Here is a 26,621-nt window from a genome sequence, read left to right as displayed (position 1 = left end):
CCCAGATCGCCATGGATGAATGGGCTTGCGGAGAGAGCAAATCAAACATTGCTGCAAGGAATCAAGACCTTGTTGCATGATGCCAATCTCCCTGATAAGTTTTGGGGGGAAGCTTTGGGGAATCTGGTTTACAGTTATAATCGCAGATTGTCATCACCCATTGGTTGTACCCCCTATGAGAAGATGTTTGGCAAGAAACCCAACACCAAACACATGAAAATATTTGGTTCGGACATGTGGGTACGCACACAACAAACCAACAAGCTTGGGAAGCGTGGGGCACATGGTTTGTTCATGGGGTACGAAAAAGGTGCATACAGGGTATGGATGACTGACTCTAAATCCATTAAGTTCACAAGGAGTGTTGAGTACAATCCTAAGTGGGGGGAAAATGTGGGAATTTTCCAGAGTTACCCAGAGGAGGATGAAGGTGATGTCAAGCAAGCAGCTAAAGCTGAGGAAGCTGCTGATGAGGATGATGAGGATGAGGATGAGGATGATGATGATCAGAGTTCAGATTCCAGTTCAGTGGGCGGCGCTGCTGCTGATGTCAGTGAAAGTGACGACACAGCAGACTACCAGAGCGCAAAAGCCTCAGTCAGACCATCTGATGCGTCTGACAATGAACTGGAAGAACCACTGTTCACCATTGGTCACTATTCTCCTAAGAAAGAGGAGATGAGTCCAGAAGACTTGCGTCTAGTACGCAGATCTGAAAGGGCGACCAAAGGCAGACCTCCAAAGAGGTATGCTGATGAGTTTGCTAAGACAGCAACTGCTGTTCTTGGTAGCTCAGAGAAGGTATGGGAACCTTCAAGCTTCAAAGAGGTTCAGGAGTTAACCTCTAAAGATGCTGAGCCTTGGCTTAATGCCATGAAGGCTGAAGTTGATTCCTTGAACAGGAACCAAACTTGGGAACTGGTACCGGTAGTCCCAGGAATGAGACTGGTTGGCAGCAAATGGGTCTTCAAAGCCAAGACAGACCAGAATGGCAAGGTAGTCAGACACAAAGCCAGATTGGTTGCCAGAGGTTTTTCACAGGTACCAGGACAGGATTACCACGAGACCTACTCCCCCACAGTCAAATATGAGAGCATTCGGCTGATGCTCAAGGTCGCTGCGGAGGAGAAACTGCATGTTTCCCACCACGACATTAATACAGCTTTTTTGTATGGGATTTTGAATGAACAGCTGTTCATACTTCCACCTGATGGGATGGAGATACAGAAGGGTATGGTCTGTAAACTGCGGAAATCCTTATATGGTCTCAAACAGAGTGCCAGGTGTTGGAACACAAAACTCACTGAGACATTGCTTTCTCTAGGTTTTCACCAGGGCAAAGCTGATCCATGTGTGTTTGTCAAGGAGGAGGGGCAAAACAAACTGTATTGTTTATGTTTTGTTGATGATCTTCTGATGTTTTGGAAGAATCAGGCTTTTTACCAAAGCACCCTAGCTCAACTGAAGGAGCACTTTGACATGAAGGATCTTGGTGAGGTATCCAACTATCTTTCTCTGCAGGTGGAGAAGGACCAAGCAGGTAATTTTCTGGTACACCAAACACAGAAAATTGCTGATGTATTAACCAGGTTGAATTTGGTTGATGCAAACCCAGCAGACACACCGATGGTGACAGGTTACCAGGTAGACAGTACTGCTGAAGCGTTTTCTGACACAACGCTATACAGATGCATTCTAGGCAAGCTGAATTTCATTGCCAGATGTTCAAGACCTGACATAGCTGTAAGCTGTAATCTGCTTAGCAGACATGCCAACAAACCTACGGTTCAGGATTGGAAAGCTCTGAAGCGCATAGCCCGCTATTTGAAAGGGACTATGCACTACAGGCTGAGGTTCACCAGTCAGAAGACTGGAGGTCTTGAAATCTTTGCAGATGCAAGTTTTGGAAGTGACACCACGGATGGTACAAGCACTTCTGGAGTATGCTACATGTACAACCACTGCCTGTTTGACTGGTTGTGCAAGAAGCAGACAACAGTGAGCCTAAGTTCCTGTGAAGCAGAACTCAATGCTCTGTCATTTTCACTCATGGATTGTGAATGGTTGATGCAACTGTTTAAGGACATCAGGGTGTCTGTGAAATGTCCTATACAAGTGTATCAAGACAATAGATCGTGTTTGGCTTTGCTGAACTCCGAGAGTTGCAAGCAGAGAACCAAGTACTTGCAGATTAAGCTACATCGTGCAAGAGAGTGTATTCAGAAAGGACTGATTCAGGTGTCCTACATGGCAGGAAATGAAATTCCTGCTGATCTGTTATCTAAGGTTGTTAACAAAGAACAACTTAAGGTTTATGTACAAAGGTTGCAATTGGGTGAACCACAGGTACAACAGGTTACACGGAAAGGGGGAGGATGTTAGGATATTTCCGTTCCACCTTAAAAGGAAGCAGGCTTTGGGGAGTCACAGAGTCTGCGCATGTCCTAGTCACAGGATGTTTATGTCTGCTGTTTTTTCCTTTCGTTTTCAGTCGGCTCAGACACGCTGACAGAATGGACGTGTTTTCTTTTGTTCTGTTATACGCTAAATAAAGTCTGTAAAATATGCTCTTCTGCGGTGCAAGCTTTTGGCTGTGTTTCTGCTGATAAAGAGGGTGCACCAGCCTAGGAATGATGCCAGGAATTTCCAAAGGCTTTGTGCCCCTAACTGTTGGATCTGCGTGAGTACGGGAGGCCGATGAACGTCCAGAACTCCGGCTTGGGGGCTCATGATGGACACTATCTCCCTGGCAGTTTCCCAACACCTTTATCATGGGGACCAGAGCAGGGGGTGGGCAGTTTGTTTGTCCCCTCCTGGGGCAGGAAGCCTCGATAGGGAACTTTCTTGAATTAACAACAACAACAGCTGGTTTCTTGAGGCAGCCAGATAACAAATCAGGAAGGAGCAGGCCTCTCAAACGCAACACAACATCTCTCAGCTCCAGCCTCCCTGAACTGTGGGAACAGAAAGTGAAACTTATGGGATGCCATGCACTGGTGTGTGTGTGTGTGTGTGTGTGTGTGTGTGTGTGTGTATCATCTTGCTCTGCAGTGTCTACACCGAGTGGCTGTGGCTCTCCTGGATTTCAGACCGGCACCTTTCCCAGTCTGAAATGGGAGATGCAAGGGATTGAAGCTGGAAGCTTTTCCATGCCAAGCAAACTCTGTCTCCCTGAGTCGCAGCTCTTCCCCATTTTTGAAGTAATGCTCATGACCTTCTTTATACTATTTGTTTAACTTTCTGAAATCCCAATTAATTCCTATGTTAGGTGAAAAGGAACTAATAAGGAGTCTGACAAGTTCATATACAGTGGAAAATAGTGTCTTCCTGCGTAATTAAATACAGCCCTGCATTGCCGTTGGTGGCAGGTTTTTGAAAGCTGTTACTGGCTGTGGGGCTATTAGAGCAGGAAAACATCTCCTCCCTTTTTTGATCCTGGGTCAGAGGGTGACCCGATTACTGGCTGTTCCTGGAGTGACGCAAAGCACCTGTAAGCGCACTACTTTTATGAGCTTGAAAGGCATGTAGGGCGCATGTAGAAATCACAGGAAAATGTTCCTGGGGCAATTGCGTCTCCAGATTCACAGCGACTTTCATCAGGGCTTTCCAATCATAAGGAATCAAGGCAAAATTCGAGGATAACAGCAGAATGCTGAATTTGAGCGAAATGCTGAATGGCATCTCGGCAGAAATGCCAAACCTGCAGGACTCGCACTCGGGCTTTGGGCTCTGAGTGCAGGGTCTGTCCTATTTGTTCCCAATCCTGGAGCCTAAAGGAACCAGCCTCAGGGTACCACGGACATTGGGTATGAATTACTTTTAAGTCTGCACACATTTAAGTCTGCACACGAACAGCGGTGCTTTGCCTTTAAAAGCAGGCACTGCAACTCGTTGCGATGTTTCAGCTGTTGCGCAGAAAGGGAACTCCCCATACTCACGTTCCTTCCTTCCGATACTCACCAGGATCCTGTAAAGGATGCAGGGACGCGTCTGTAGCTCTTGCCAAGCGAAGTGAGTAAAACCAGCCCCACGTTGGGCGCCAGATGAAGTGAGGGACATGAGGCAGGAGTTGATAATGCAGGTGAGCTCCGCACAGGTGAGCTGAAAGCGAGCTGCCGGCCAGCCCTGTGGAGCCTCCTTTTATTGAGACAAATATGCAAACCAGGCAGATACATTTTGGGCTGTGACCTTTACACATCTTCCGGTCCCGAGATCATGGGGTGGTACAAAGTTCTTTTGGCACCTGTTTCCACCACGTCATTTTCCCCTTGCACAGTGTATGACGAAGGAGACAAAAGGACTCAGAGACAAAGGTTACAGAAAGGACACCGCAGACTACTGAGACCACAAAAGGTTAGACAGACGCAACGATGTTCAGACAACCGTGGCTTTGTCTGTGAGGGGTGCGTGTGCTCCGCACCCCAAGGTCACATGTGCAGGCAGGCTGAGGCTGCCTGCGGGCGGGGAGTGTGCTCCCTCCGGACCCCACTCCCCACTCCGCGATCATCCCTACACTCCTGTCTTCCACTGCCTCCGCAGTTTGGTCAAACTCATGTTGGTAGCTTCGACAACACTCTCCAACCATCTCGTCCTCTGTCGTCCCCTTCTCCTTGTGCCCTCCATCTTTCCCAACATCAGGGTCTTTTCCAGGGAGGCTTCTCATGATGTGGCAAAAGTATTGGAGCCTCAGCTTCAGGATCTGTCCTTCCAGTGAGTTCAAGTAATCCAATGTAATTCCCATTGTGGGGAGAACCAAATCTTTCCTCATCTCCTCTGAAGGTAAACCATGCTCTGCCAGAGTTCTTATGCCTGCAACAACTCATTCAAGAACATGTTTCCAGTGCTGCCGTTCATTATGTATCTGTTCTGCTAGTGGGCAGTCAATTGTTGAGCCACGTTTTCTTCTTGTAAGATATGCTACTGAAACTGTTCTATGGTTTTCAGAGTTTTCATGACTTGGAACTAAATAGGTGTTGCGTCAATCAGAAAATCCATCTGATGATAATGGTGTGGAAGAATCTGAAAAGAGCTTGCACACAAAACCAGTTTCTGGTGACCTTACTAACCATTCTCTGCAGTATTTTTCGCCATTAGTTGTTTGGGATAGAACAAGCTCTTTGAAAATTATTTATGTTGGTTTGCAAAAGACCTCTTTGACTTTTCAAATAAACCAGGGGTCTGCAACCCGCGGCTCCGGAGCCGCATGTGGCTCTTTTACACCTTTGCCGCGGCTCCGGGGCGGATACTAGCGAGGGGAGGAGGCGCATTGTGCGCCCCAACACTCCCCACTGTGGCAGGCGCTGTACTAGCTGTGACGTTGCATGGGGGTGGTGCATGCGTTAGTCACGCACCGTCCCGACATCACCATCCCGCCCGCTGTCAGATTGCGGCTCCGGAGATATATTTGTTTTAAATGTCGCAATGGTTTTGCGGCTCCCAGGTTTTTTTTGCCTTCGGAAACGGGTCCAAGTGGCTCTTTTTGTCTTAAAGGTTGCAGACCCCTGAAATAAACCACCTGAGTGCTGACACTCTGACAGACTTTTTTCTGCCCAGTATACAATGTCATCTTTGCTTAAATCACCCCATAGCCCAACACCATTCTGTTTGTATTTTGATGTTAAATCTTCTGCGCTTATACTACTCTCTGGTTGGTCAATCTGAATATTTCTTGCTTCAGTCATTGAAGCAGATTCTATAGAACTAGATGTAGCAGGTTCTGTATCAGGAATGGGACAACTCGCTGTGGTATAGGCTTTGGGTTCCTCAGGCCCCTTATCTGTCTATCTAATTTTGGTCATTTGCTAAGGTCTTCTTCAGCTTTCTGCTTCTCCTTCCTCTTTTGGTCTCCACTTTTGTAACTTCTGGTTGACATTTTAGAAACTGTAAGTAAAATACTTAATATAATTATAATATTTATATATAGTATTATAGTAGCAAGTGGGGATAATAGGGAATTGCACTAGTAAATCATAATATAGGCCTACGAAATAATAAAGATGAATATTTTTCTAAAGTAATTTTATAATGGGATCAAAATAAATAAATTACATATTACATGAAATCAATCAGTAGGCATAAGACTCATACCCTTAGTCCTGATGCACAGCGTAAATCAATAATGCAGAGTTTTTAAGTGAAAGAATTAGAGCTTTACTGATTTAAAATACAGTGGTACCTCAGGATGCGAACTGGATCCGTTCCGGAGCCCCGTTCGCATCCTGAAGCGAACACAACGCGTAACTGCGCGTCTGTGTGTGCACAGGTCGCGATTCGCCACTTCCATGCATGCATGAGATGTCATTTTGACTGTCAGCGAATGCGCGAGTGACGAAACCTGGAAGTAATGCGTACCGTTACTTCCGGGTCGCTGTGGAGCGCAACCCAAAAGCGCTCAACCTGAAGCACATTTAAACCAAGGTATGACTGTAAACTTCTTCATAAACAACATTGTTCCAAACAGTTTGACTGAGATTACATACTGACTCTGACTGAAATCTTACAGAGAACACTGAGAGAAAATGGCTGCTACTTATAAGGAGAATGAGTCACATGTCTATAAGGAGAATGAGTCACATTTGCTATAAGGAGCTGGTGATCTGAGCCACAGTCAGCTCCAGGTCTTGTTTTTGCTGACTGTATAGAGCTTCTCCATCTTTGGCTGCAGAGAATATAATCAATCTTATTTCGATGCTGCCCATCTGGTGATGTCCATGTGTAGTCTCTTGTGTTGTTGGAAAAGCGTGTTTATGATGACCAGCTTGTTCTCTTTGCCCTGCTTTGTTTTGAACTCCAAGGCCAAACTTGCCAGTTGTTCCTTTTATCTCTTGACTCCCTACTTTAGCATTCCAATCCCCTATAATGAGAAGAACATCCTTCTTTGGTGTCATTTCTATAAGGTGTTGTAAGTCTTCATAGAATTGGTCAATTTCAGTTTCTTCACCACCAGTAGTTGGTATATAAACTTGGATTACTGTAATGTTAAAAGGTCTGCCTTGGATTCGTATCGTATCAAAATCATTCTATCATTTTTTAGATTGCATCCCAATACAGCTTTCGCCACTCTTTTGTTGACTATGAGGGCCACTCCATTTCTTTTACGGGATTCTTGCCCACAGCAGTACATATGATGGTCATCTGGGCTGAATTCGCCCATTTCTGTCCATTTTAGTTCGCTGATGCCCAGGATGTCAATATTTATTCTTGCCATCTCATTTTTGACCACATCCAACTTACCCAGGTTCATGGTTCTTACATTCCAGGTTCCTATGCAATATTTTTATTTACAGCATTGGACTTTCCTTTCGCTTCCAGGCATCGCAGCATGCGCGGCGAGAGGACCGGTGGAGTTGGACGATCACCGGCGAGGAGGCCGAGGAGCGGCTTGTGGTCAGTGATGAGGTCAAAAGTCCTGCCATAGAGGTATTCATGGAACCTCTTCACTCCAGCCACAAGTGCCAGTGCCTCCTTGTCGAGCTGGCTGTAATTCCGTTCCGTTGGAGATAGCGTCCTGGAAAAGTAGGCGAGCGGTGCTTCTCTTCCGTCTGGAAAACGGTGACTAAGGACAGTGCCGATGCCAAAAGGTGAGGCGTCGCAGGCAAGGACCAGCGGCCTGGCTTCACTGTACTGTACCAGCACACTGTCCAATGAAAGGAGAGCCTTGACCGCGTTGAAGGCCGCTGTCTCCCGATGACCCCAGGACCAAGGTGTCTTTGTGCTGAGGCGTCGGTGAAGAGGCTCAGCCACCGTGGCTTTGTGGGGCAGGAACATGTTATAAAAGTTCAGCAGCCCCAGGAACGCCGGCAACTCCGTCTTGTTCTTTGGGATGTGGGCCTGCTGGATAGCGCAGATCTTGGATGTGGTCGGGTGAAGCCCGGAGGCGTCGATAAGATAGCCCAGGAACTCCACCTGTGGAACAGCGATCTGGCACTTCTCCCTCTTTACCTTGAGCCTGGCCTCCTGGAACCTGGTCAGCACGGTACGGAGGCGCTCGAACAGCTGCTGGTGTGACACCAAGACGTCATCAAAATATGGTACCACGCCTGGAAGCCCTTGCAGGAGACGCTCCATAAGGCTTTGGAAGATGCCAGGAGCCACACTCACCCCAAACTGCAACCCGCGGCAACGGAATGCCCCTCGGTGGGTGACGATCTTCTGGGCTTCAGCAGTGGCATCATCAACGGGCAGTTGTTGATAGGCTTGGGCAAGGTCCAGCTTAGTGAAGACCTTACCCTCACCCAGGGAATGCAGCAGGTGTTGGACAACAGGAACCGGATAAGCGTGCTGCTGAAGTGCCTTGTTGATCGTGCACTTGTAGTCAGCGCAGATTCTCACCAACCCGTCTGGCTTGACAGGCGTGACGATGGGGGTTTCCCACTTGCCGTGGTCAACCGGCTCCAAAACTCCTTGGGCGATCAGTTTGTCCAGTTGTTCATCCACCTTAGCCTTGAGAGCAAAGGGAACCCGGCGTGGCTTTAGCTTGATGGGGGCGACTTGTGGATCAAGGCTAAAGGAGATAGGCGTACCTGTATATTGCCCCAAAGTGCCGTCAAAAACCTCGGCAAAGTCTTTGACCAGACCCTCAGTCTCTGCATTAGAGATGCAGTTGATGCCAGTGACTTCCAGGCCGAGGGCATCAAACCAGTCTAGCCCTAGGAGGCTTGGCCGCTGACCTTCAACCACCACCAGTCAGAGCAGGCCCGAAAAATCCTTGAAGGCGATCCGGAACCGGCCAGCGCCTACCACGGGAATGTCGTTTCCCTGGTAGTCTCTCAGGTGTAAGCGGTGAGAGTCGAGTTGCCTTTTGGACACTCTGGGTACCAGTCTTTTGATGGTGCTCCAAGACACGATGGACAGGGCAGACCCGGTGTCGATCTCCATGTCACATGGAGCTCCTTCAATGAGCACTGTGACGTTCAGCTTGCGTCGCGTAGGCGAGTCGGTTTGGCCAATCGTGGTTCCAGATGGGCAGCGGCAGTTGGTGAGAGCGAAACAGCTTTCCTTGGCAGACTGGAGTGAAGACTTGGACTTGCGAGTCGGTGAAGGGGGGGTGTCAGACGGAGCCGATCGGCAGACCTTAGCAATGTGGCCACTTCTGGAACACTTCCTACAGATGGCGTCTCTGAATCGACACTTAGCACGGGAATGGTTGCCTCCGCAGCCGGCACATTCCGGTTGGCCCTTGGACTTCTGTTGGAACTTCCTGCGCTCCCGCTTTGTCTGGTGCACATCATCGTCTTCACTGGAGGATGCCTCATCACTGCTGGCCTCTTCGTGATGCACTGGAACTGGCTTCCTAGCAAGACGCAGGCTGCTGGACTTGCGGATCTCCTGGGCGGAGCGTTCAGCAGCTTCTGAGGCCACAGCCTCCTCAATGGCTTTCTGTAGCGTGAGGTCTGGCTTGGCGAGGAGATGCCGTTGCAGATGGATGTCCCGGACCCCGCAGACGATTCAATCCATCAGGGCATCGTCTAAGTCTCGGAACTCGCAGTGCATTGCAGCCTGTCGCAGGGCGGTGGTGTAATTGTTGATTGACTCCCCCTCTGCCTGGTTCCAGTGGTAGAACGCATGGTGGGCAGCAATCTTGGAGGGCTTTGGTGCGTAGTGGTTGCGGAGCTTCTCTTGGATTGTGTCCCACGGTGTTGCCTGGACTGCTTCAGGCGCAACCAATGCTCAGGCCGTCTCAAACACCTCAGGCCCACAGAGGCTGAGGAATAGGCCCTGCTTACGCTCCTGTGATACTTGAGTCAGCTCGTTGGCTTGGAGGTAGCAGTCGAACCGAGCGAGGTAGGAGTCCCATGATTCAGAGGCTGGCGCAAACGGCGGTAGAGGCACAAGTGAAGCCATGATTCCGATGCCGGAGAGAAGGGCGATGGATGGAACACCGTGCTCTAGCCAGAACAGTCAGCTCTGAATTGGTTCTGTTCAGTGATTTTGCTCAGTGATTCAGCTCAATGATTCAGCTCTGCTCAGAGGGTGGCTGCATCTGGCTGTGCTCTGATGTCCATCAATCCCATCCTCGTCGCCAGTGTTAAGTTGTGGGCGAACATAGCAGACGACACAGCGATTTCTCCAGAACAGCTCTTTATTTGTAAGCTGGACAGAACTGAACAGCAAACAGCTCAGCCGGCCTGCTTTCATAGGCAGCCAGCTGTCAACATTGTAGCAACAACAACTCAGGGTTTCCCGCCTAAAATAACTGACGTGGACCTGAGTGAAAACTATCTACAGTATCCCCCTGCTGGCCCAGGGTGAGAACCTCAGTACATAACACCTTTGATCGGGAATCTCAGCTAACAAAGAAAAGTTCCTTAGGGATATTTCCCCAAGGAAAGACTTCCCCTCGGTGGGATTTCTCTGTCTTGATCTCTCTCCTTTTACCTGCAGGTGATGGTGAATTATTTTTTTTTTAAAGCATTATGCGTGTGGGAAACCCCTAAGCAGGGCCTGGGAACAAGATCCCCTCCCCTTCTAGAGTCTCCAGCAACCCCTATTCAGAAGGATTCCTGCTTCCAACCACAGAGGAAGGGCATATAACCACCCAAAGTCTTATCCTCCAGGAATTTTATCTAATCCTCTGTTTAAGCCCCCCCAGGTTTTTCAGCCATTGCAAGGGACCACACTTCATCAGGAATATAGGAAGACTTCACAATGTGTAGTAATATTGATTAATAATAATAGCCAAGATCGCACCAGGCATTCCTATCTAGGGAAGGAGCTCCATAACTTGTCTGCCGCACCACAGATGGTGCCTTCTGCCAGGCCACCTCATTGGTCCATCGAGGCCAATATTGCCTCCACTGACTGGCAGCTGCTCTTCAGGGTCTCCAGGCAAGGGGCCTTCCCAGCCATGCCTGCAGATGTCCTGGCCAGGGATGATGGGAATTGTAGTCTGAATACCACAACTTTGAATACCACAACTTACTAGGTATGTGTGGGCTTGTGTGGAGGTGTAATGAAAAGCATTGGAAGCAATCAAAATTGGGAATCGGCATTCACTGCTACTTGAGAAAATATTCAGCAACTGCAAAGACTTGGAGACATATTTTTTAAAAAACATAAAGATCACGTGGTCACTGAGTCATTTCCAGGAAAGGAAACTCCCAGTAGCTGAAAAGAGAGTAAGTGAAACTTAACTCGGGTCTTTTGTGTGAAGGAGCCATGGCTGCATCTGGGCATCCCGTCGAGAATCTCCGTGATGAAGCCACTTGCTCCATCTGCCTGGATTACTTCAAGGAACCAGTGACCACCCCAGAGTGTGGGCACAACTTCTGCCGATCCTGCTTGGTCCTGTTCTGGGGGGAATCGAAGGCAGAGGCTTCCTGCCCTCAGTGCAGAAAAACAGTCCAGAGAAGGAGCCTCATCCCCAACCGGCAACTGGCAAACTTGGTAGAATTAATCGAGAATCTCAGCCTTCAAGAGGGAAAGGAGGAAGGAGGGAAAGGAGGAGTCTGCAAGGATCACCAGGAGCCCCTGAAACTCTTTTGCAAGGAGGATGAAGCCCCCATCTGCGTGGTGTGTGACAGATCCAAGGAGCACAAACACCACGAGGTGATTCCTCTGAAGGAGGCTTTTGAGGAATACAAGGTAGGAGATCCCTGGATCTTGAGGGGGAGAAATAGCTGTGGATTCTTCTTGGGAGGTTTTCTTTTTAATTCTCAGGTCCAAAGTAGGCATGGCATGAATTCATCCTTGTTTATTATGTAAAAAGCAGCCCAGGGGAAGCCTGAGGGCTCCTGGCATTGCTGGGAGGAGGGAGTTGAAGTCTTTCTCTCTTCCAGGGGGACAAAGGGATCTCCCTTGATATCCCTGAGAAGCATCTGCAAAGACTAGATGGAAGTCTGTAAGCAAGGGGTGACCTAAATGGGTCCCTGAGCCCCACAGGGCTGGCACAGAAAAAAGGTAGTTGGTCCAGGGAGCCAAGACCCAAAAAGGATGAAAACCTCTGGACTTTTATTTCCTTCAGTAAATTACTTTGCTATTATAAGCAAGACCACTGGGCGCAAGAAGCCAGCATACTATACACCTCCTCTCTGTGTGTCTCAATCAAACCTGAGTTTTTCCTTTTCTCTTTAGAGAATGATCTGTCGCCGCCTGGAGATTCTGAGGAAAGAGAGAGAGGAAATTCTGGCCCATCAAGCAGCCCTGAACAAGGAAAGCAAAGACCTCCTGGTAAGTGCCTCTCTTGTTACTAGGGAGGGAAGAAGCACTTGAAGAGTCGAGTCAGGACTGAGGAGGGATGGGGAAATCTGCCCATTTCAGCTTCTCCCCATTTCTCCTTTTTCTATATCAGTCTGTTTATTAATTTATTATTCTGAAAATGAATCAGATGTCATTGTAGCTACCTCCTTGTATAAATATTCTGATCTGTATTTTACCCTCATAAATACATTTTTTGTGTGAATATTACCTGGCTTGGTCAACCTTGAAAATAGTTGTTCCCCTTTGAATGCCGCTAAATTGAGTTTCTTTCCCCTTGTCATTTATTTTGTGAATAGCAGTCAAGGAGAAGCCTGAGGACCTGTGAGCTGAAAGGGTGGAAACAATTCAATCCAGATCCTGATTTACCATAAATATTACTACAGAATTGTCTTTCTAAATGTTGCTCTTGTTCATTTTTAGGAAACTCGGGCCATTTTGAACCTTTAAAGAAAACGGGGGAGCTATGAGGATGAACTCTGCACTTTGTCCTCCTCCTCCTCCTGTTTCTGTTGCCTTCCTACACCTAAATGGCCCCAGTCTAAACTGAGGGGTGTTTTATGTCCATGGATGAACTCTGGTTATGCCATGCCCCAAAACATGCAGGGAACATCCATGGCTAGAAAAGGAGCTCCTTGCTTTAGGCTGTACCTCTCTGTGAAATAAAAGTCAACAGAAACAGCTATGGAGAGCTCAGATTAAATGTTTACTTCTTTAGCCAATGGAGTTTTCCTGTCTCTGAAAAATCAGAAGTGTCCTCCCTGTGGAATTCTCACAATTCTCTTCCTGATGTTTTGAAGGCTGAGCACCTTCCACACTCTGACCTCCTCTTTTCTTGCAGAAATTAACAGAAACAGAGAGGCTGAAGACTGTGGAGAAGTTCAGACAACTGCGCCAGTTCCTGGAAGAACAAGAAAAACGTCTGCTGACTCACGTGGAAGAGGTGGAGAAGGAGATTGCAGGGAGAAGGGATGAGCAGCTGGCCAGACTCTCCAGGAAACTCTCCTCTCTTGAGAGGATCATCCAGGAGATGGAGGAGAAGAGTCAGCAGCCAGCGAGTGAACTCCTGCAGGTAAGATGGTGGCAGGAACAGTCCAGGGCTCTGCTCCAGGAAAAGGCTGCCCCTTTCATGTGTGCAAGGAGTGCAGGGGCTGAGTTGATGGAGCCTCTAGTCAGGTTTGTAATGGACAGGAAGAGACCTGGGATGCTTAACTCACCTGAATGCAGAGTAGAGATTCTTCCGTGTTCTTGATGGAACGGGAGGTGATCTTCTGCTCTTTGCTGATGATTTGTCACCGAATACCTTCCGTCTTGGCAATGCTGCCTTCTTGCCCTGTGCTGGGCTTCGCTAAGGATGCATTCTGGCCTCCTTCCGACATTAGCCAGTCTCTTGACCAAGCTTCGCTTCCCATTCCCTCCACAACTTCTGGTTGATCCCCTTCCCCATGGATACAGATCGGCCCAAGAGCAAAACAGAGGGACTCATCCAGACTGCTGCTTGTCCCACCCCTTTCCTCCAGGAAAACCCACTGTTTACTGCTGAATTAGAGCAAACATCAGCTTGGTTTTCTCTGCATTGACATTTGTTTTGATGTTGCACTAAGGAGCAGGTTTTTCCTGAGGGAAAGCGGCAGGGCAAAGGCAAAACCCTTTGGACCTGTGTTTTCTGGGCACAGGAGAAGCAGAAGTGTGGATGAGCGCAAAGAAACACTGAGCTGTTTTATTACCACTTTGGAGGCATTTTATGCTGCAGGTGCTTTTTAAAATTTCCAGTTGGAAAGTAGAATTTGAAAATTGGGGACTTCTATGAAAGACAATTTGGAACAGTTCCCTGGTAAGATTATCCTGTAGGCTTACTTCCGTCTGAATTGCACAATGCAAACTGGATTTAATAAATTATAATCTAAGACATGAGATGGGTTGAAATCTTCTATTGAATCCATAAATGTGAGATTCCCTTAAATGCTGGTGGATTTTCATAAGGATTTTAAACAATAATTGCAAACTGATGTGGAAATGTGGAGAACTTGATATTGGAAAAATTAATAATTTCAGACTGGAGAAATAAAAGCTGTGAGAAACCAAAACTGGCCGATTCAGCCATCCCTACCCAAAACCTTGGCATGTGCCAGGCAGACTGACATCCGAGGGGCAGGGTCTGAGGGGGTCTTCCTAGTGTGGCCTGTGGTGTGCAGTGAATTCCCTTCTCTTTTCCCCTCTAGGATGTGAGAAGGACCTTGCAGAGGTAAGTGGATCTGGCTCATTTCCATTAGCATCACTCCATGGGGCCGGGATGCAAGAACCTCAGACATGGCCCTCCAGGGGCTGCAGGGGGGAGACTGGAGGACTCACTCCCTGAGGCATCTCACAGGTAAAAGCAGGGCCCCCTCTTTGGAACTTGTAGCCCCCCAATTCTCCCCACTGAATTAGCACCATTTCCTTTGTGAGGTTTGGTTTTACTTTTGCCATGTGTATAATTTGTTTTGTGTTGGTCTGAATGTCCTTTGGATGAATCATTTGATTTGTTTGTGCACCTGTGGAAGTTCTGTCTCAACGTCTGCAAACATCTGATTCTAGAACAGAGGTTATCTAATATATCAAAGCAAGAGATCCCCAAACTCCAGAAACAAATATTCTGAATTTACTCAAGTGTCACTAAGAGAAGGCTGTTTTACTGGCACACATAACAAGGCCAAGTTACATTCCTGGGAGCAACTATTGCCTTAGTTCAGGCGTGTCCAACAGGTCGATCGCGATCCTTTTAGTATTCCTTTTAGATCCCCCCATAAGGTCAACAACTTTGGCCAACCCTCCCCCCTAAAAACTCAACAACTGGCAATGACAATGGGTAGATCACATCACAGTCGGTCTTTTTTTTATTTTAGAAAAAAATATACAAAGAAATAAAGAAAATACATGTAACCAAAGGAAAGTTAGAAAATATAAAGAATACAAATATTTTACCTCTTCACATGCATATAGTTATTTACACATCTGTAAAGCAATGTTCTCAAAAAAAGAAAAAATGAAAGATGAAATATAAGAGAAAAAGAAAAGAAAAAGAAAGTCAAGAATGAAGATTTTAAAAATAGATAAGTATTCACTATACACAAATCTGTATTTACGTTCAATTATATAATTCCATCTTATCCATATCTAACTTAATTAAAATATTTTTAAAAGACTTCCACCGTTTGCCCTGCACGTTTTTTATAATCCATTCACCATAGCCTCTGTTCTTCATGTTTTTCTTTTAGGCCTCCTTAATATCTCACTTTATATTTTTTTATGTTACTCACAAGATTATTCTAAACACAGCCAGATTTTGTTAGCCGAGCCTTGGTTTTGTAAGTAATCATTTAGACACTCCCACTGTTTCATGACCATAATTTTGGGTTTTCTCCTTATTAGATCTGTCAATTTTGCTAGCTCCAAGTACTCGCCGAGTTTCCCCAACCATTCTCTTTCTGTTGGAATGTTATTCTCTTTCCAATAGTTGGCAATCAAAATTCTTGCCGCTGTTGTCACGTATAAGAATATATTAGTTTTATCCTTTGGGATATCTTTATCCAAAATTCCTAGTGGATATGCCTCTGCCTTTTTATTATGTGACGTCTTTATCAATTTTTTTATCTCGTTGTGGATCATGTCCCAAAAGATCTTTGGGCAAGTCCACCACATGTGGTATAACGTGCCTTTTGTCCTGTTACATCTCCAGCATTATTTGTTGTTTGTTTTATTCATTTTTGACAGTCTATCTGGGGTTAGGTACCATCTGTGATGTATTTTCCTATAATTCTCCCTTAATAGAACACATGCTGTAAAGTTTATATTTTAATCCCAAAAGGTTTTCCAACTTTCTAAATCAATCTCATAGTCCAAATCGTGCTCCCATTTTAACATATTTTCCCCTTTAGTCTCTTGTTCTAAGGAAACTTCCCCTAATAATCTACATATTTGCAAGTATTTTTTGGTCACTTTGCAATACTTCTTTTTCAAATTTTGAAGTTTACTTTTCAAATCCCCTCATTTTTATATCCCTTTCGTATGTTACTTTCAATTGGTAGTATTGTAGCCAATTTATTCCAAATGTTTGTAATTCTTCATAGGTTTTTAATTTGATGTTTCCGTCTATATCTTCTAGTAGGTCTCTATATGTTGGCCAAATCTCTTTTACATTACTCTTTAATGTTGTGGTTGCCTCTATGGGGGAAACCCACTATGGAGTTTTCTCAATAATTTTTTCTTTTGTTCTTTCCCAAACATCAAAAAGGGCCTTTCTTACTAGATGATTTGTAAATCTTTTGTGATATTCTTTTTACCGTATAATAAGTAACCATGCCAGCCATATATTTTGTCCCAACCTTCTAACGTCAGGACCTCATTATCTTTTAGTAATATCCATTTTTTTATCCAACACCAACATGCTGCTTCAAAGTACTTTTTAAAATTTGGCACTGAGAATCCTCTGCTTTCTTTTGGGCCCGTCATTACTTCTGATTTTATTATTGCTTTTCCCCCCTGCCATATAAAATCTGCAAGATCTCGTTGCCAGCTTATAAAGTATTTGGTTCCTATTATAATTGGAACCCTCTGGAATAAAAATAATTTTTTTGGAAGTATCACCATTTTAATCATAGATATTCTTCCTCCTAGTGATAGTTTTAATTTTTCCCATTTATCCATATTTCCTTTAATTTCTTTCCATTTTTTAACATAATTATCTTTGAATAAATTTGCATTTTTATTTGTAATCCATATCCCTAGATAGTTCACTTTATTTTCTATTTTTAATCCTGTTGTTTCCTCTAATTCCTTTTTTTCTTTCATACCCATATTTTTTGTTATTAATTTCAATATGTCTTTGTTCAATTTAAATCCTGATACATTGCCAAATTCTTTCATTCTTTCTAGTGCTTTTTTAATACTTTCTTTTTGGTGTTTCGGTTGTTATAATCACGTCATCTGCAAACGTTCTTACTTTATGAAACTGTGTGTCAAAACTTATACCTTTTATTTCTTCATCCTTCCTTAAAGCTATTAGTAGAGTTCCCAATATTGTTATAAATAGAAGTGGAGATAAAGGGCATCCCTGTCGTGTCCCTCTCTCAATGTCAAATTCTTCTGTGATTTCATTGTTTGATTAATTTAGCTCTTTGTTTTTATAAATTGCTTGAATTCCATTCATAATTCTTTTTCCTAGTTTTAAACTTTCACAGGTTTTAATCATAAATTTCCATGAGACACTGTCATATGCCTTTTCGGCATCTACCAGTAACATTGAGATTTTTTTACTTGGATTCATGTCGGCATATTCTAATAGATCTATAATTATTCTAGTATTGTCCTTTATTTGTCTGGCTGGCAAAAATCCTGCCTGATCTTTTTAAATTATAAATATTGCATCAATTCGTTCCCCAGATTTTTTCGCCTCTGAGTAATGGGTTATGTCTTTTACACTTGGGTTTTTTGTTCTCCAGGCGTCATATAGGTTAAAGTTCTCAGTTAAATGGAAAAAAGAAAGTGGTAATCTACCTGAACTTGACATTCTTTCTCTTTGCGTTCTATCCATTTCGATCGATGTCACCCCATTTAAATCTCCCATAATCACAATATTTTCATCCACATAGTCCCATAATCTCTCTTCCAAGTTTCTAAAAAAATCATCTTTTTTACTGTTCGGAGCATATATTCCCATCACTATGACAGTGGTGGGATCGCTGTGATAGTGATCACAATCGGTCTTTTCATACTGTGAATAGATCTCTGTCTCTTCAGAGTTGGACGTGCCTGCCTTCGTTGTTTCCTTCTAGACTGACCAGTATAGTCACTCTGCCCCCACCCTGTCCCAAGTAAACTCCTGCCCTATAGAGCCCTTTGGGAGGGGGCGATTTCTCACCAAGGAGCAGGAATTGGCTATTTTCTTCACCATATTCCGGCTGCAGTATTTCAATTCAAGGTGTCACTCAGGTTCAGAGTAGAGGTTTAAAGGAACATTTCTTGTTTCCCAACAGAAGTGAATCTCTTTTTCTTCCTCTCCCCTTCTCTGGGGACATCTAGAGAAAGGAAATGTGTGCTGCGCTCTCATCACCCTCAGACAATTCCTGCCCCTTGATACCATATGATTCTGCTTCTTCTTTGAATTGACACCAGTGGGAAGACCCAGAGGCCTGGGGTTGCTGTTTTGGCCCTTGGGGGTCTGGCTGAGGAGTCCATAGTGAGGAAGAAACTCCCCACTCAGCGCCTGCCTGTCCCTCTAGGCTTCTTCCAGCTGACTTCCTCTCCATTCCTTTCTTTTCCTTTAACAGAAATTGTGGATTTGAATGGGATGACATTGTTTTTCTTTTCACCAGGTATGAGAAAAGAGAGAGTCCAGAGAAGCCACTGGCTTTCCCTCCAGAGCTGAGGAACAGGATTTTGATATCCTGTGATCTAAATCACCTTGTGGAGGATGCAATGAAACAATGGAAAGGTAATGAAAATTGGCTGGCAGGATTTCACACTGGGAATTCTATTATTTCTTCAGAACTGAACATGCCAGGCTCTTACTGCATGGAATTGAGTAACCCCAGGATACCTTCCTTCTTGGTGCCCCAGCCTTCATTTCCTGTCCCCCAGAATGGCCCATGTATATTGTGAGGCTGGATCCTGTAAAGAAAGTCTGAACAAGAGTGTATCTGTTTTCAATTATACGGAACCTCCTTTTCCTTTTGGTTACCAGTCTACACAATCTGGGGTTGTCCTTTGGGAGGTTTTCCTGCTCTGAATGGAGTCAATTCAAGGATGCCACATTATGAAGTGTTACTTTTGTGTGGAGATTTATTTCAGGTGGAAGAATGTTGCCCTTACACTTTGTATCTTTTTGCTTCCTCAGATGCTGTGTTATACAGAAAGCAGATACAGAAAGGTAAATTTCCAGGGGAGGAACAATTTGACAGGAGGGATGATATTTCATGCCTGTTAAACCGTCCGTTCTGCAGACTTTGGGACCCCCATCAATGGCGTCACTCTGGGAAACAGTCTTCTAGTAGTGTTTGGGTTCTTTCTATGTCCCATGAATGAACTGGGAGAGGGTTTGAAGGCCTGGATTGGGGGCAGAACTTGTCCCTGCAAAGAACCTGCTCACCAGTCTGAGTTCCATTCCTGCCTATACACTAGTATCCTGGGTACACCCTCGATTTTATAGATTTTGCTTTTCCCCCTAAAATCTATATACTGTTTGTTTGTAGGGAAAAGCCTCAGAGCCTTACAGTATCTTACAAAAGCCTTTAAGGAGAATCCTGCAGGGTCATTCCAATGTCCATCTTGTCCAGTTCTCATGTATAAGGAATCTCCCTTGCATTTTGTTTTCCCTCCACACAATCTGGAAAGGTTCTTTTGGGGCTTCTCTAGATTTGCTTGGATTTCCCCCTCGTGAAGTGTGTTAAGAAGGGCACCCGCAAGCACCCAGTCCCTCCTCCACCTCCTGCCAGGCTGGTCTCCCAGCAGCAGAGCAAGGCTTGAGCCGCCTCTTCCTCAGAGTTTCAACCTCACCAGCCATTTCTCATGCTTCAGCCATCCCCATCTCCTCAGAGTTCCCACAGTTCTTATGAGATCGGCCCCAGAGATGGTGCCCCCGGGTTTCTCTGTCCTCCACCAGTCGCGGACTGTGGGCCGGGGGGGAGGGGTGGCATTATTAATCCGGGAAGATTGTTCTTTCAGGGCTCTACCATCGCCATCGATCCCCATAATTGAATGATTTGGCCTAGTGTGGGGCTCCGAGGTGAGCTTGGCTGTCTGGCTGGTGTACCGGCCACCTAGTGCACCAGCAGCCACCCTGTCAGGCCTACTGGAGGCAGTGGCCGGCTGGGCCTTGGAGTTCCCTAACCTATTGGTATTGGGGGACTTCAACATCCATGCTGATGCCACTCCCTCCTCACAGGCTCTGGAACTGGTGTCTTCCATGGCGACACTAGGGCTCTCCCAATTTATTTCTGGCCCCACACATCAAGCAGGCCACACGCTGGATTTGATATTTGACGTAGGTATAGATGTGATCATGTCTCCTTCAATGAAGGTGCCATGGTCTGATCGCTACGCTCTGAAAGCCAGGATTGACTTTCCACCCCTACCCTGCTTAGGTGGCAAGCCAATTTGGGCTCGCCAGCAGAGGCTGATGGACCCGGATAGATTCCGCCAAGCCTTGCGGGACCTTGCTCCCCCTGGCGACTCATTGACTGAGCTTGTTGAGGGCTGGAATACCCAGCTCCTGGCAGCCATCGATGAGATCGCACCTAAGCGCCCTCTGCGACCCCGCAGAAACCGGGCTCCCTGGTTTACCGAGGAGCTCCAGAAAATGAAGCGGGACCTCAGATGGCTAGAGCGAGTATGGCAGGGTGCCCATGACGGAGCCTCAAGAACATCTTATAGGGTTTTTATGAAAACCTACGAGATGGCAGTGAAGGCCGCTAAGAAGTTTTACTTCTCGGCCTCGATTGCATCCGCTAGCTCTCGCCCAGCTCAATTAGTTAGTATAATTAGGTCTTTAACGTCCCTCAAGGGACAGCCAAATTTAAATAACAATTTGACACACAGCTGTGAGGGATTTGCGAGCTTTTTTGCGGAGAAGGTCCTGTTGCTCCACCATGACCTCCCTGCCAATTTGGATACAATAAAGGAACTGGAGGCCCCTCGACTGTCCTTGGGTCCAGTATTGGACCACTTTGACCGGATATCCCTAGCCGATGTGGACAGACTCCTCCGAGCTGGAAAGCCCACCATCTGTCCTCTTGGCCCGTGCCCATCTTGGCTGATTAGAGCGTGTCCAGATGAGGTGCGGGCCCCCCTAGGGGATATCATCAATTTGTCCCTTGGCACCAGGACATTCCCAGGGGAACTGAAGGAGGCAGTGGTGCGCCCGCTCTTAAAGAAAACATCATTAGATCCCTTAGATCTATCCAATTACCGCCCAGTTTTGAATCTTCCATTCCTGGGTAAGGTGATTGAGAGAGCGGTTGCTGAACAGCTTGGTGGGTTTCTGGATGAAACATCGGCTCTGGATCCATTCCAGTCCGGCTTCTGCGCTGGTCATGAGACCGAGACGGCTCTGGTTGTCCTAACAGATGATCTTCGTAGACAGCTGGACCAAGGCGGGTTGGGGCTGCTGATTCTTCTAGATCTGTCAGCAGCTTTCGACATGATCAATCACGAACTCCTGGACCACCGCCTTGCCGACATGGGGATCCAGGGCACAATCCTTCAATGGCTGCGCTCGTTTCTCTCTGGTCGGGGACAGAGGGTGGCGCTTGGGGGGGAATTGTCATCACACCACTCCTTGGTGTGTGGAGTGCCTCAGGGTGCGATACTCTCCCCGATGCTTTTCAACATCTTTATGCGCCCCCTCGCCCAGCTTGTCCGGAGTTTTGGGCTGGGTTGCCATCAGTATGCCGATGACACCCAACTCTATCCGTTGATGGATGGCCATCCTGACTCAGCCCCAGACACACTGATCAGATGTTTGGAAGCTGTGGCTGGATGGTTATGTGGGAGCCGGTTGAAGTTAAATCCTTCAAAAGAGAGGTCCTTTGGCTGGGAAGGGACGATATGGGATTGGGGGGGCAACTCCCATCTCTTGCGGGGGTGCAATTAGTGCCAGCACCGTCCGTTAAGAGTTTGGGTGTAATCTTCGACACCTCCCTTTCCATGGAGGCGCAGATTGCAGCTATAACAAAGGTGGCATTTTTTCATCTCCGCCAAGCTAAGCAGTTGGCCCCTTACCTCTCTTGCCCTGACCTAGCCACTGTGATCCACGCGGCGGTCACCTCCAGACTGGATTATTGTAACTCGCTCTACGTGGGGCTGCCCTTGACTCTGACCCAGAAACTCCAGCGGGTGCAGAATGCTGCGGCGAGACTCCTTACAGGGTCCTTGCTGCGAGATCACATTCACCCGGTGCTATACCAGCTGCACTGGCTCCCGGTGGGGTACAGGATCAGGTTTAAGGTGCTGGTTTTAACCTTTAAAGCCCTATATGGCCTAGGACCCTCGTACCTACAGGACCGCCTCTCCTGGTATGTCCCACAGAGGAACTTACGGTCTTCAAACAAAAACATCCTGAAGGTCCCAGGCCACAGAGAGGTTAGGCTGGACTCAACTAGAGCCAGGGCTTTTTCGGCCATGGCCCCGATCTGGTGGAATGCTCTGTCACAAGAGACTAGGGCCCTGCGGGACTTGACATCTTTCCATAGGGCCTAATGGCTGCCATCAATTTGAGTTGAATCAATTTTATAATAAAATGATTTTAGAATGTTGTACTATTTTATAGTTGTTAGCCGCCCTGAGCCCGGCGTCGGCTGGGGAGGGTGGGATATAAATAAAATTATTATTATTATTATTATTTATTATTATTATTCCATGAGGGAGGACTTCCCATTGCACAAGACCCTTGGAATTACATGGCAAAGCTCTGCAGCTTCTTCCTCTGCAATCTGGTTTGTCAACATGCTTGGAAATTCCAGTTTCAACATCTTCTTCCCACCAGTTCACTTGGGGCAGATGTTAAACCTTCCTCCAGCCCTCCAATACAGAGCCCCATTTCGTTCGTGGATTTTGAATGATTTATTTTGCCATTTCCTAGTATGGTTTACCATTTCTGATATTCCCATGGAATCATGGAATAGTAGAGTTTGAGAGGATCCCAAGGATCATCTAGTCCAACCCCCTGCAATGCAGGAATCACAGCTAAACACGTTAGTTGTTTTAATTCCTTAGGCCTACAGTTGTCGTTTTTGCAATTCTTTGTTCTATGATTTCATCTTTTGCTTGATATAAGGAAACAAGAGATGCTATGTTATGGTGATGTTTTGTAAAAAAGATTTTCTTTGAGCTTTTGCAGTGTAGCCCATTAAGCCTCTCTTTTTGCTTCCTCAGATGTTCAGTCATTCAGAAATCTCCAGAGAGATAGATTTCACATGGAGACCCCAATTCACAGGAGGGGTGGGGACTAGTGTTTCATGGGGGTCAAGAGTCTCTTCTGTACTGTTGAGAACCATCCACAGCTTGACTCTAGCCCTGCTGTTTGTGCCACAAAGGCAGAGAGGGTGGACTTGAAGGTGCAGAAGGGGGAGAGAAACTGCCCAGAAGGATCAGACTGAGCAAGGAAGAGTTTTATTTCTGCCTAGAGAGAGTTGGGTTGCTTTTCCATGTCACCTTTTTCAGGCCTAGTTGCCACATGTCCTCTTTTCCCCGGATACGTCTTCTTTTTTCAGGATTAAAATTTCTGCCTGGGCACATTTTTCAAATTTGGCAGAATATCCGAAGTTTGTTTGTTTGTTTGTTTTGGTTTACAGTAACCCATGAAAAGTTTTCTAGTGTGTTAGACTCAGATCTTAGGCACCCGGCTAAACTAATCTGCAGCAGAGAATTGCAACAGAGCAGCATCTTAAGCTAGCAAAATCCCTTCTCTTGTGGCTGAACTAAAAGGACGCTGGCTCAGCTACAAGATCTTGGAGAAGGAGTCCGGGAGGGCAAGAGTTAACATCCCTCTGCCCTTAAGGAGAGTCCATATGCAGATGTTAAACAGTTTAATAAATTGTTCTGTGCACACTTAGGTTCACCAAGATGTGAACATGAGCCCAAATACTTTCATGTGGCAAGCGAGGGAGCAATAGGTATTCTTCTTTTTATTTTTTTGTTGAAAGTTAAGAACATTGCTACTAGCAATATGGGACACGGGTGGTGCTGTGGTGTAAACCACAGAGCCTAGGGCTTGCCGATCAGAAGATCGGCAGTTCGATTCCCCATGACGGGGTGAGCTCCTGTTGCTTGGTCCCAGCTCCTGCCAACCTAGCAATTAGAAAGCACGTCAAAGTGCAAGTAGATAAATAGGTACCGCTCCAGCAGGAATGTAAACGGCGTTTCCGTGTGCTGCTCTGGTTCGCCAGAAGTGGCTTAGTCATGCTGGCCACAAGACCTGGAAGCTGTACACCGGCTCCCTTGGCCAGTAAAGCGAAATGAGCACCGCAACCCCAGAGTCAGCCACGACTGGACCTAACGGTCAGGGGTCCCTTTACCCTTTACCTTTACTAGCAATATATCACAGCTTGTATAGCCTACATAGAGTAGGTGTATTTAAAATGAGAGTCGTCATAGCAATCTGTAGTTAAAAGTAGAAGTTGGCCAATGTGTCTTCTTATTTGCTCTTCAAAATATGGCAACCCCACACTTGTCTATCATGACTGTCTGGTAACCTTTTGAGTTATCCCCCTCTTCCCCCAGGGAACTAGTCTTATGGTATATATTAAATCCAAAAGAGAAGCATGGAATAAGCAGTCCTTTGTAAAATTGCCCTGCCATCTGCCTCCTCTTCCCTGGCGGCAAGCCCTAAACTTCCAAGTTGGGAAGTTGGGAGGAAGGCAAGGAGAGACCAAGTGGGTGAGAGAGATGGAGAGCAGGAATAAACAGGCTCCCCACTTAACGCGATTTTCACTTGTGGGTACGAGGGCCCAGAACGTGAGGGGAGGCCTATATGTGGTTTAATGTTGTAGTTTTATGCTGTGAACCACCCTGAGACCTGTAGATGAAGGGCAGTAGGCAAATATAATTTGTTGTTGCTGTTGTTGTTAGAAGAGGGGGGTCCTCTTCCCATCCCAACCAGATGTCCTCAAAGGCCAATTCCCAGAGATTGTCAGAGGAAAGCAGCTTCTCTCCTCTCCTGCCTCCTCCAATTCTCCTCTCTTTCCCCTTAGATAACACAGAAGAGATGAGTAAAAGGTTTCCTGGGTGGTTTTTCCTCTTAGAAAATGCCTGGGATGAGAGGAGGGCAGGCACAATACACATCAGATATAAGAAAGTGAAGGAAACTGATTTAAAAACCATCAAGGAAGATATTTATTTTGATGAGAGTCTGCAAGGAGGCCTCTCAGTCTAGCTTGCGATGCAAAGAAATCCCCTTGATCTGAAAGGGAATTCGTTTTTTTTAAATGAAAATGTCTGTTTCTGTCTCTCAGCTGACTCTGCATATTCTTCTCTTTCCCCCATTTTCTCCCCAACAGCAAATGTCACTCTGGATCCAGACACAGCCCATCCTGAACTCATCCTGTCTGAGGATCGGAAAAGCGTGAGATGGGGAGACAAACGTCAAGCCCTGCCTGACAATCCTGAGAGATTCAGTGACTGGCCTTGTGTGTTGGGACGTGAGGGATTCACAGCAGGCAGACATTTCTGGGAAGTCACTGCAAGAAGTGGGGAATATTGGACTCTGGGGGTTGCCAGGAAGTCTGTGGAGAGAAAGGGGTACTTCTCCTTAAGCCCTGAGACAGGGATCTGGGCTGTGAGGAAGAGGGGAGGGGAGTACCGGGCCTGCACCTCCTCTGTTCCCTCTCTTCTGTCCCTGAGGGAGAAGCCCAGGAGGATCCGGGTGACTCTGGACTATGAAGGGGGATGTGTGTCTTTTTCTGACGCTGACTCAGGAGCCGAACTCTACACGTTCTCAGGAGCCTCGTTCTCTGGAGAGACCCTCCTCCCTTTCTTTCATCTATTGGATAACAAAACCCAGCTCAGTATCTCCTGAGGAGACTAAATCTGCCTCTCAGGCCCAGCAGGAGTTTCTCTCCAGACCAGAGTGACTGACATAAAAACCATTTACCCGCCAAGAGCAGGTTGGGCAGTTTTCCAAGGGCCCTTTGAGAGGATTCATTCCAGTCAAAATCAGCAGAAATAACAAAACAAAAATGGGTTGTTCTTCTTTTCATTTTCTTTCCTTTTCCCAGAATTCCCTCTGCAGCTCACTTCTTAAAGAGACAGTAATACTTTTAGCCGTCCCCATAAATAATCTTATCCTCAAAGGGGCTCCCTTACCTTCAATCTTGTTTTCCTTTTGAGATGTCTGATGTGGCAGAGCACGAGACTCTTAACCCCAGGGATGTGGGTTTGAGTCCCACGAGGGACAAAAGTTTCCTACACTGCAGGGGGTGGGACTAGATGACCCTCAACTCTGGCAGACAGGAGGTAAACAAACCACTCAGATTTCTGCTGTAAACCGCCTTCTCTGTGATGTATGTATGATGTATGGAGCGGTGGTCTTGAGCTCCAGCACAGGGAATTTAAAATGTCTATATAAGGCCTTGCGCAACATTGTTCGGGGTTCCTCCTCCCTCCTGTGTGTGGTGAGTGAGGACCCTGTTGCAACAGATCAATAAAGATCAGACTTACTAGCTGCTTTGCTTCTTAATATTCTCTGGTTGGCCTCTGTTATTTTCTCCTACCAATAGGGAACCTACGTAAGGACTCTATAAGGGCTCTTGTGTCCCCCATAATGGAAGAAGGGCAGATGTTTTGTTTACAACAGAGACTAAATGGACATTTGGCCTGATCCAACAAGGATCCCCTTCTTTTCTTTGCCAAGTATGCAAAAAGAGAGTGGAGTCCTATTCCTCCCATTTGTGGAG

At 46.3% G+C, this 26,621-nt stretch overlaps 1 protein-coding gene across 2 annotated transcripts; it reads left to right on the top strand.

The window, feature by feature from the left end:
* The first annotated feature begins 11,106 nt into the window (after positions 1–11,106).
* On the top strand, positions 11,107–26,404 carry LOC310701628 (zinc finger protein RFP-like). Of its 2 annotated transcripts, XM_083492807.1 has the most exons (7): positions 11,107–11,583; positions 12,073–12,168; positions 13,037–13,267; positions 14,418–14,440; positions 18,549–18,667; positions 19,070–19,102; positions 25,227–26,404. In XM_083492807.1, the coding sequence occupies exons 1-7, from the start codon at positions 11,158–11,160 to the stop codon at positions 25,742–25,744; spliced, it is 1,446 nt and encodes a 481-aa protein (XP_083348933.1). In that variant the 5' UTR covers positions 11,107–11,157; the 3' UTR covers positions 25,745–26,404. The 2 variants fall into 2 exon arrangements, with proteins under 2 accessions (XP_083348933.1, XP_083348934.1); XM_083492808.1 differs by lacking the exon at positions 19,070–19,102 and having other exon boundaries at positions 11,125–11,583.
* The last annotated feature ends 217 nt before the right edge of the window (positions 26,405–26,621 follow it).

This window comes from Podarcis liolepis (genome assembly GCF_965112155.1).
Source record: "Podarcis liolepis genome assembly, chromosome: 2".
Taxonomy (NCBI): Eukaryota; Metazoa; Chordata; class Lepidosauria; order Squamata; family Lacertidae; genus Podarcis; species Podarcis liolepis.
This window is presented reverse-complemented; position numbering and strand designations above follow the sequence as displayed.

Excerpts from the sequence above, each read along its gene's own strand:
- LOC310701628 (XM_083492807.1), top strand. The coding sequence starts at position 11,158 with ATGGCTGCATCTGGGCATCCCGTCGAGAATCTCCGTGATGAAGCCACT. Across the intron at positions 11,584-12,072 it reads AGGCTTTTGAGGAATACAAG|AGAATGATCTGTCGCCGCCT; the intron begins GTAGGAGATCCC and ends TTTTCTCTTTAG. Across the intron at positions 18,668-19,069 it reads TGCAATGAAACAATGGAAAG|ATGCTGTGTTATACAGAAAG; the intron begins GTAATGAAAATT and ends TTGCTTCCTCAG.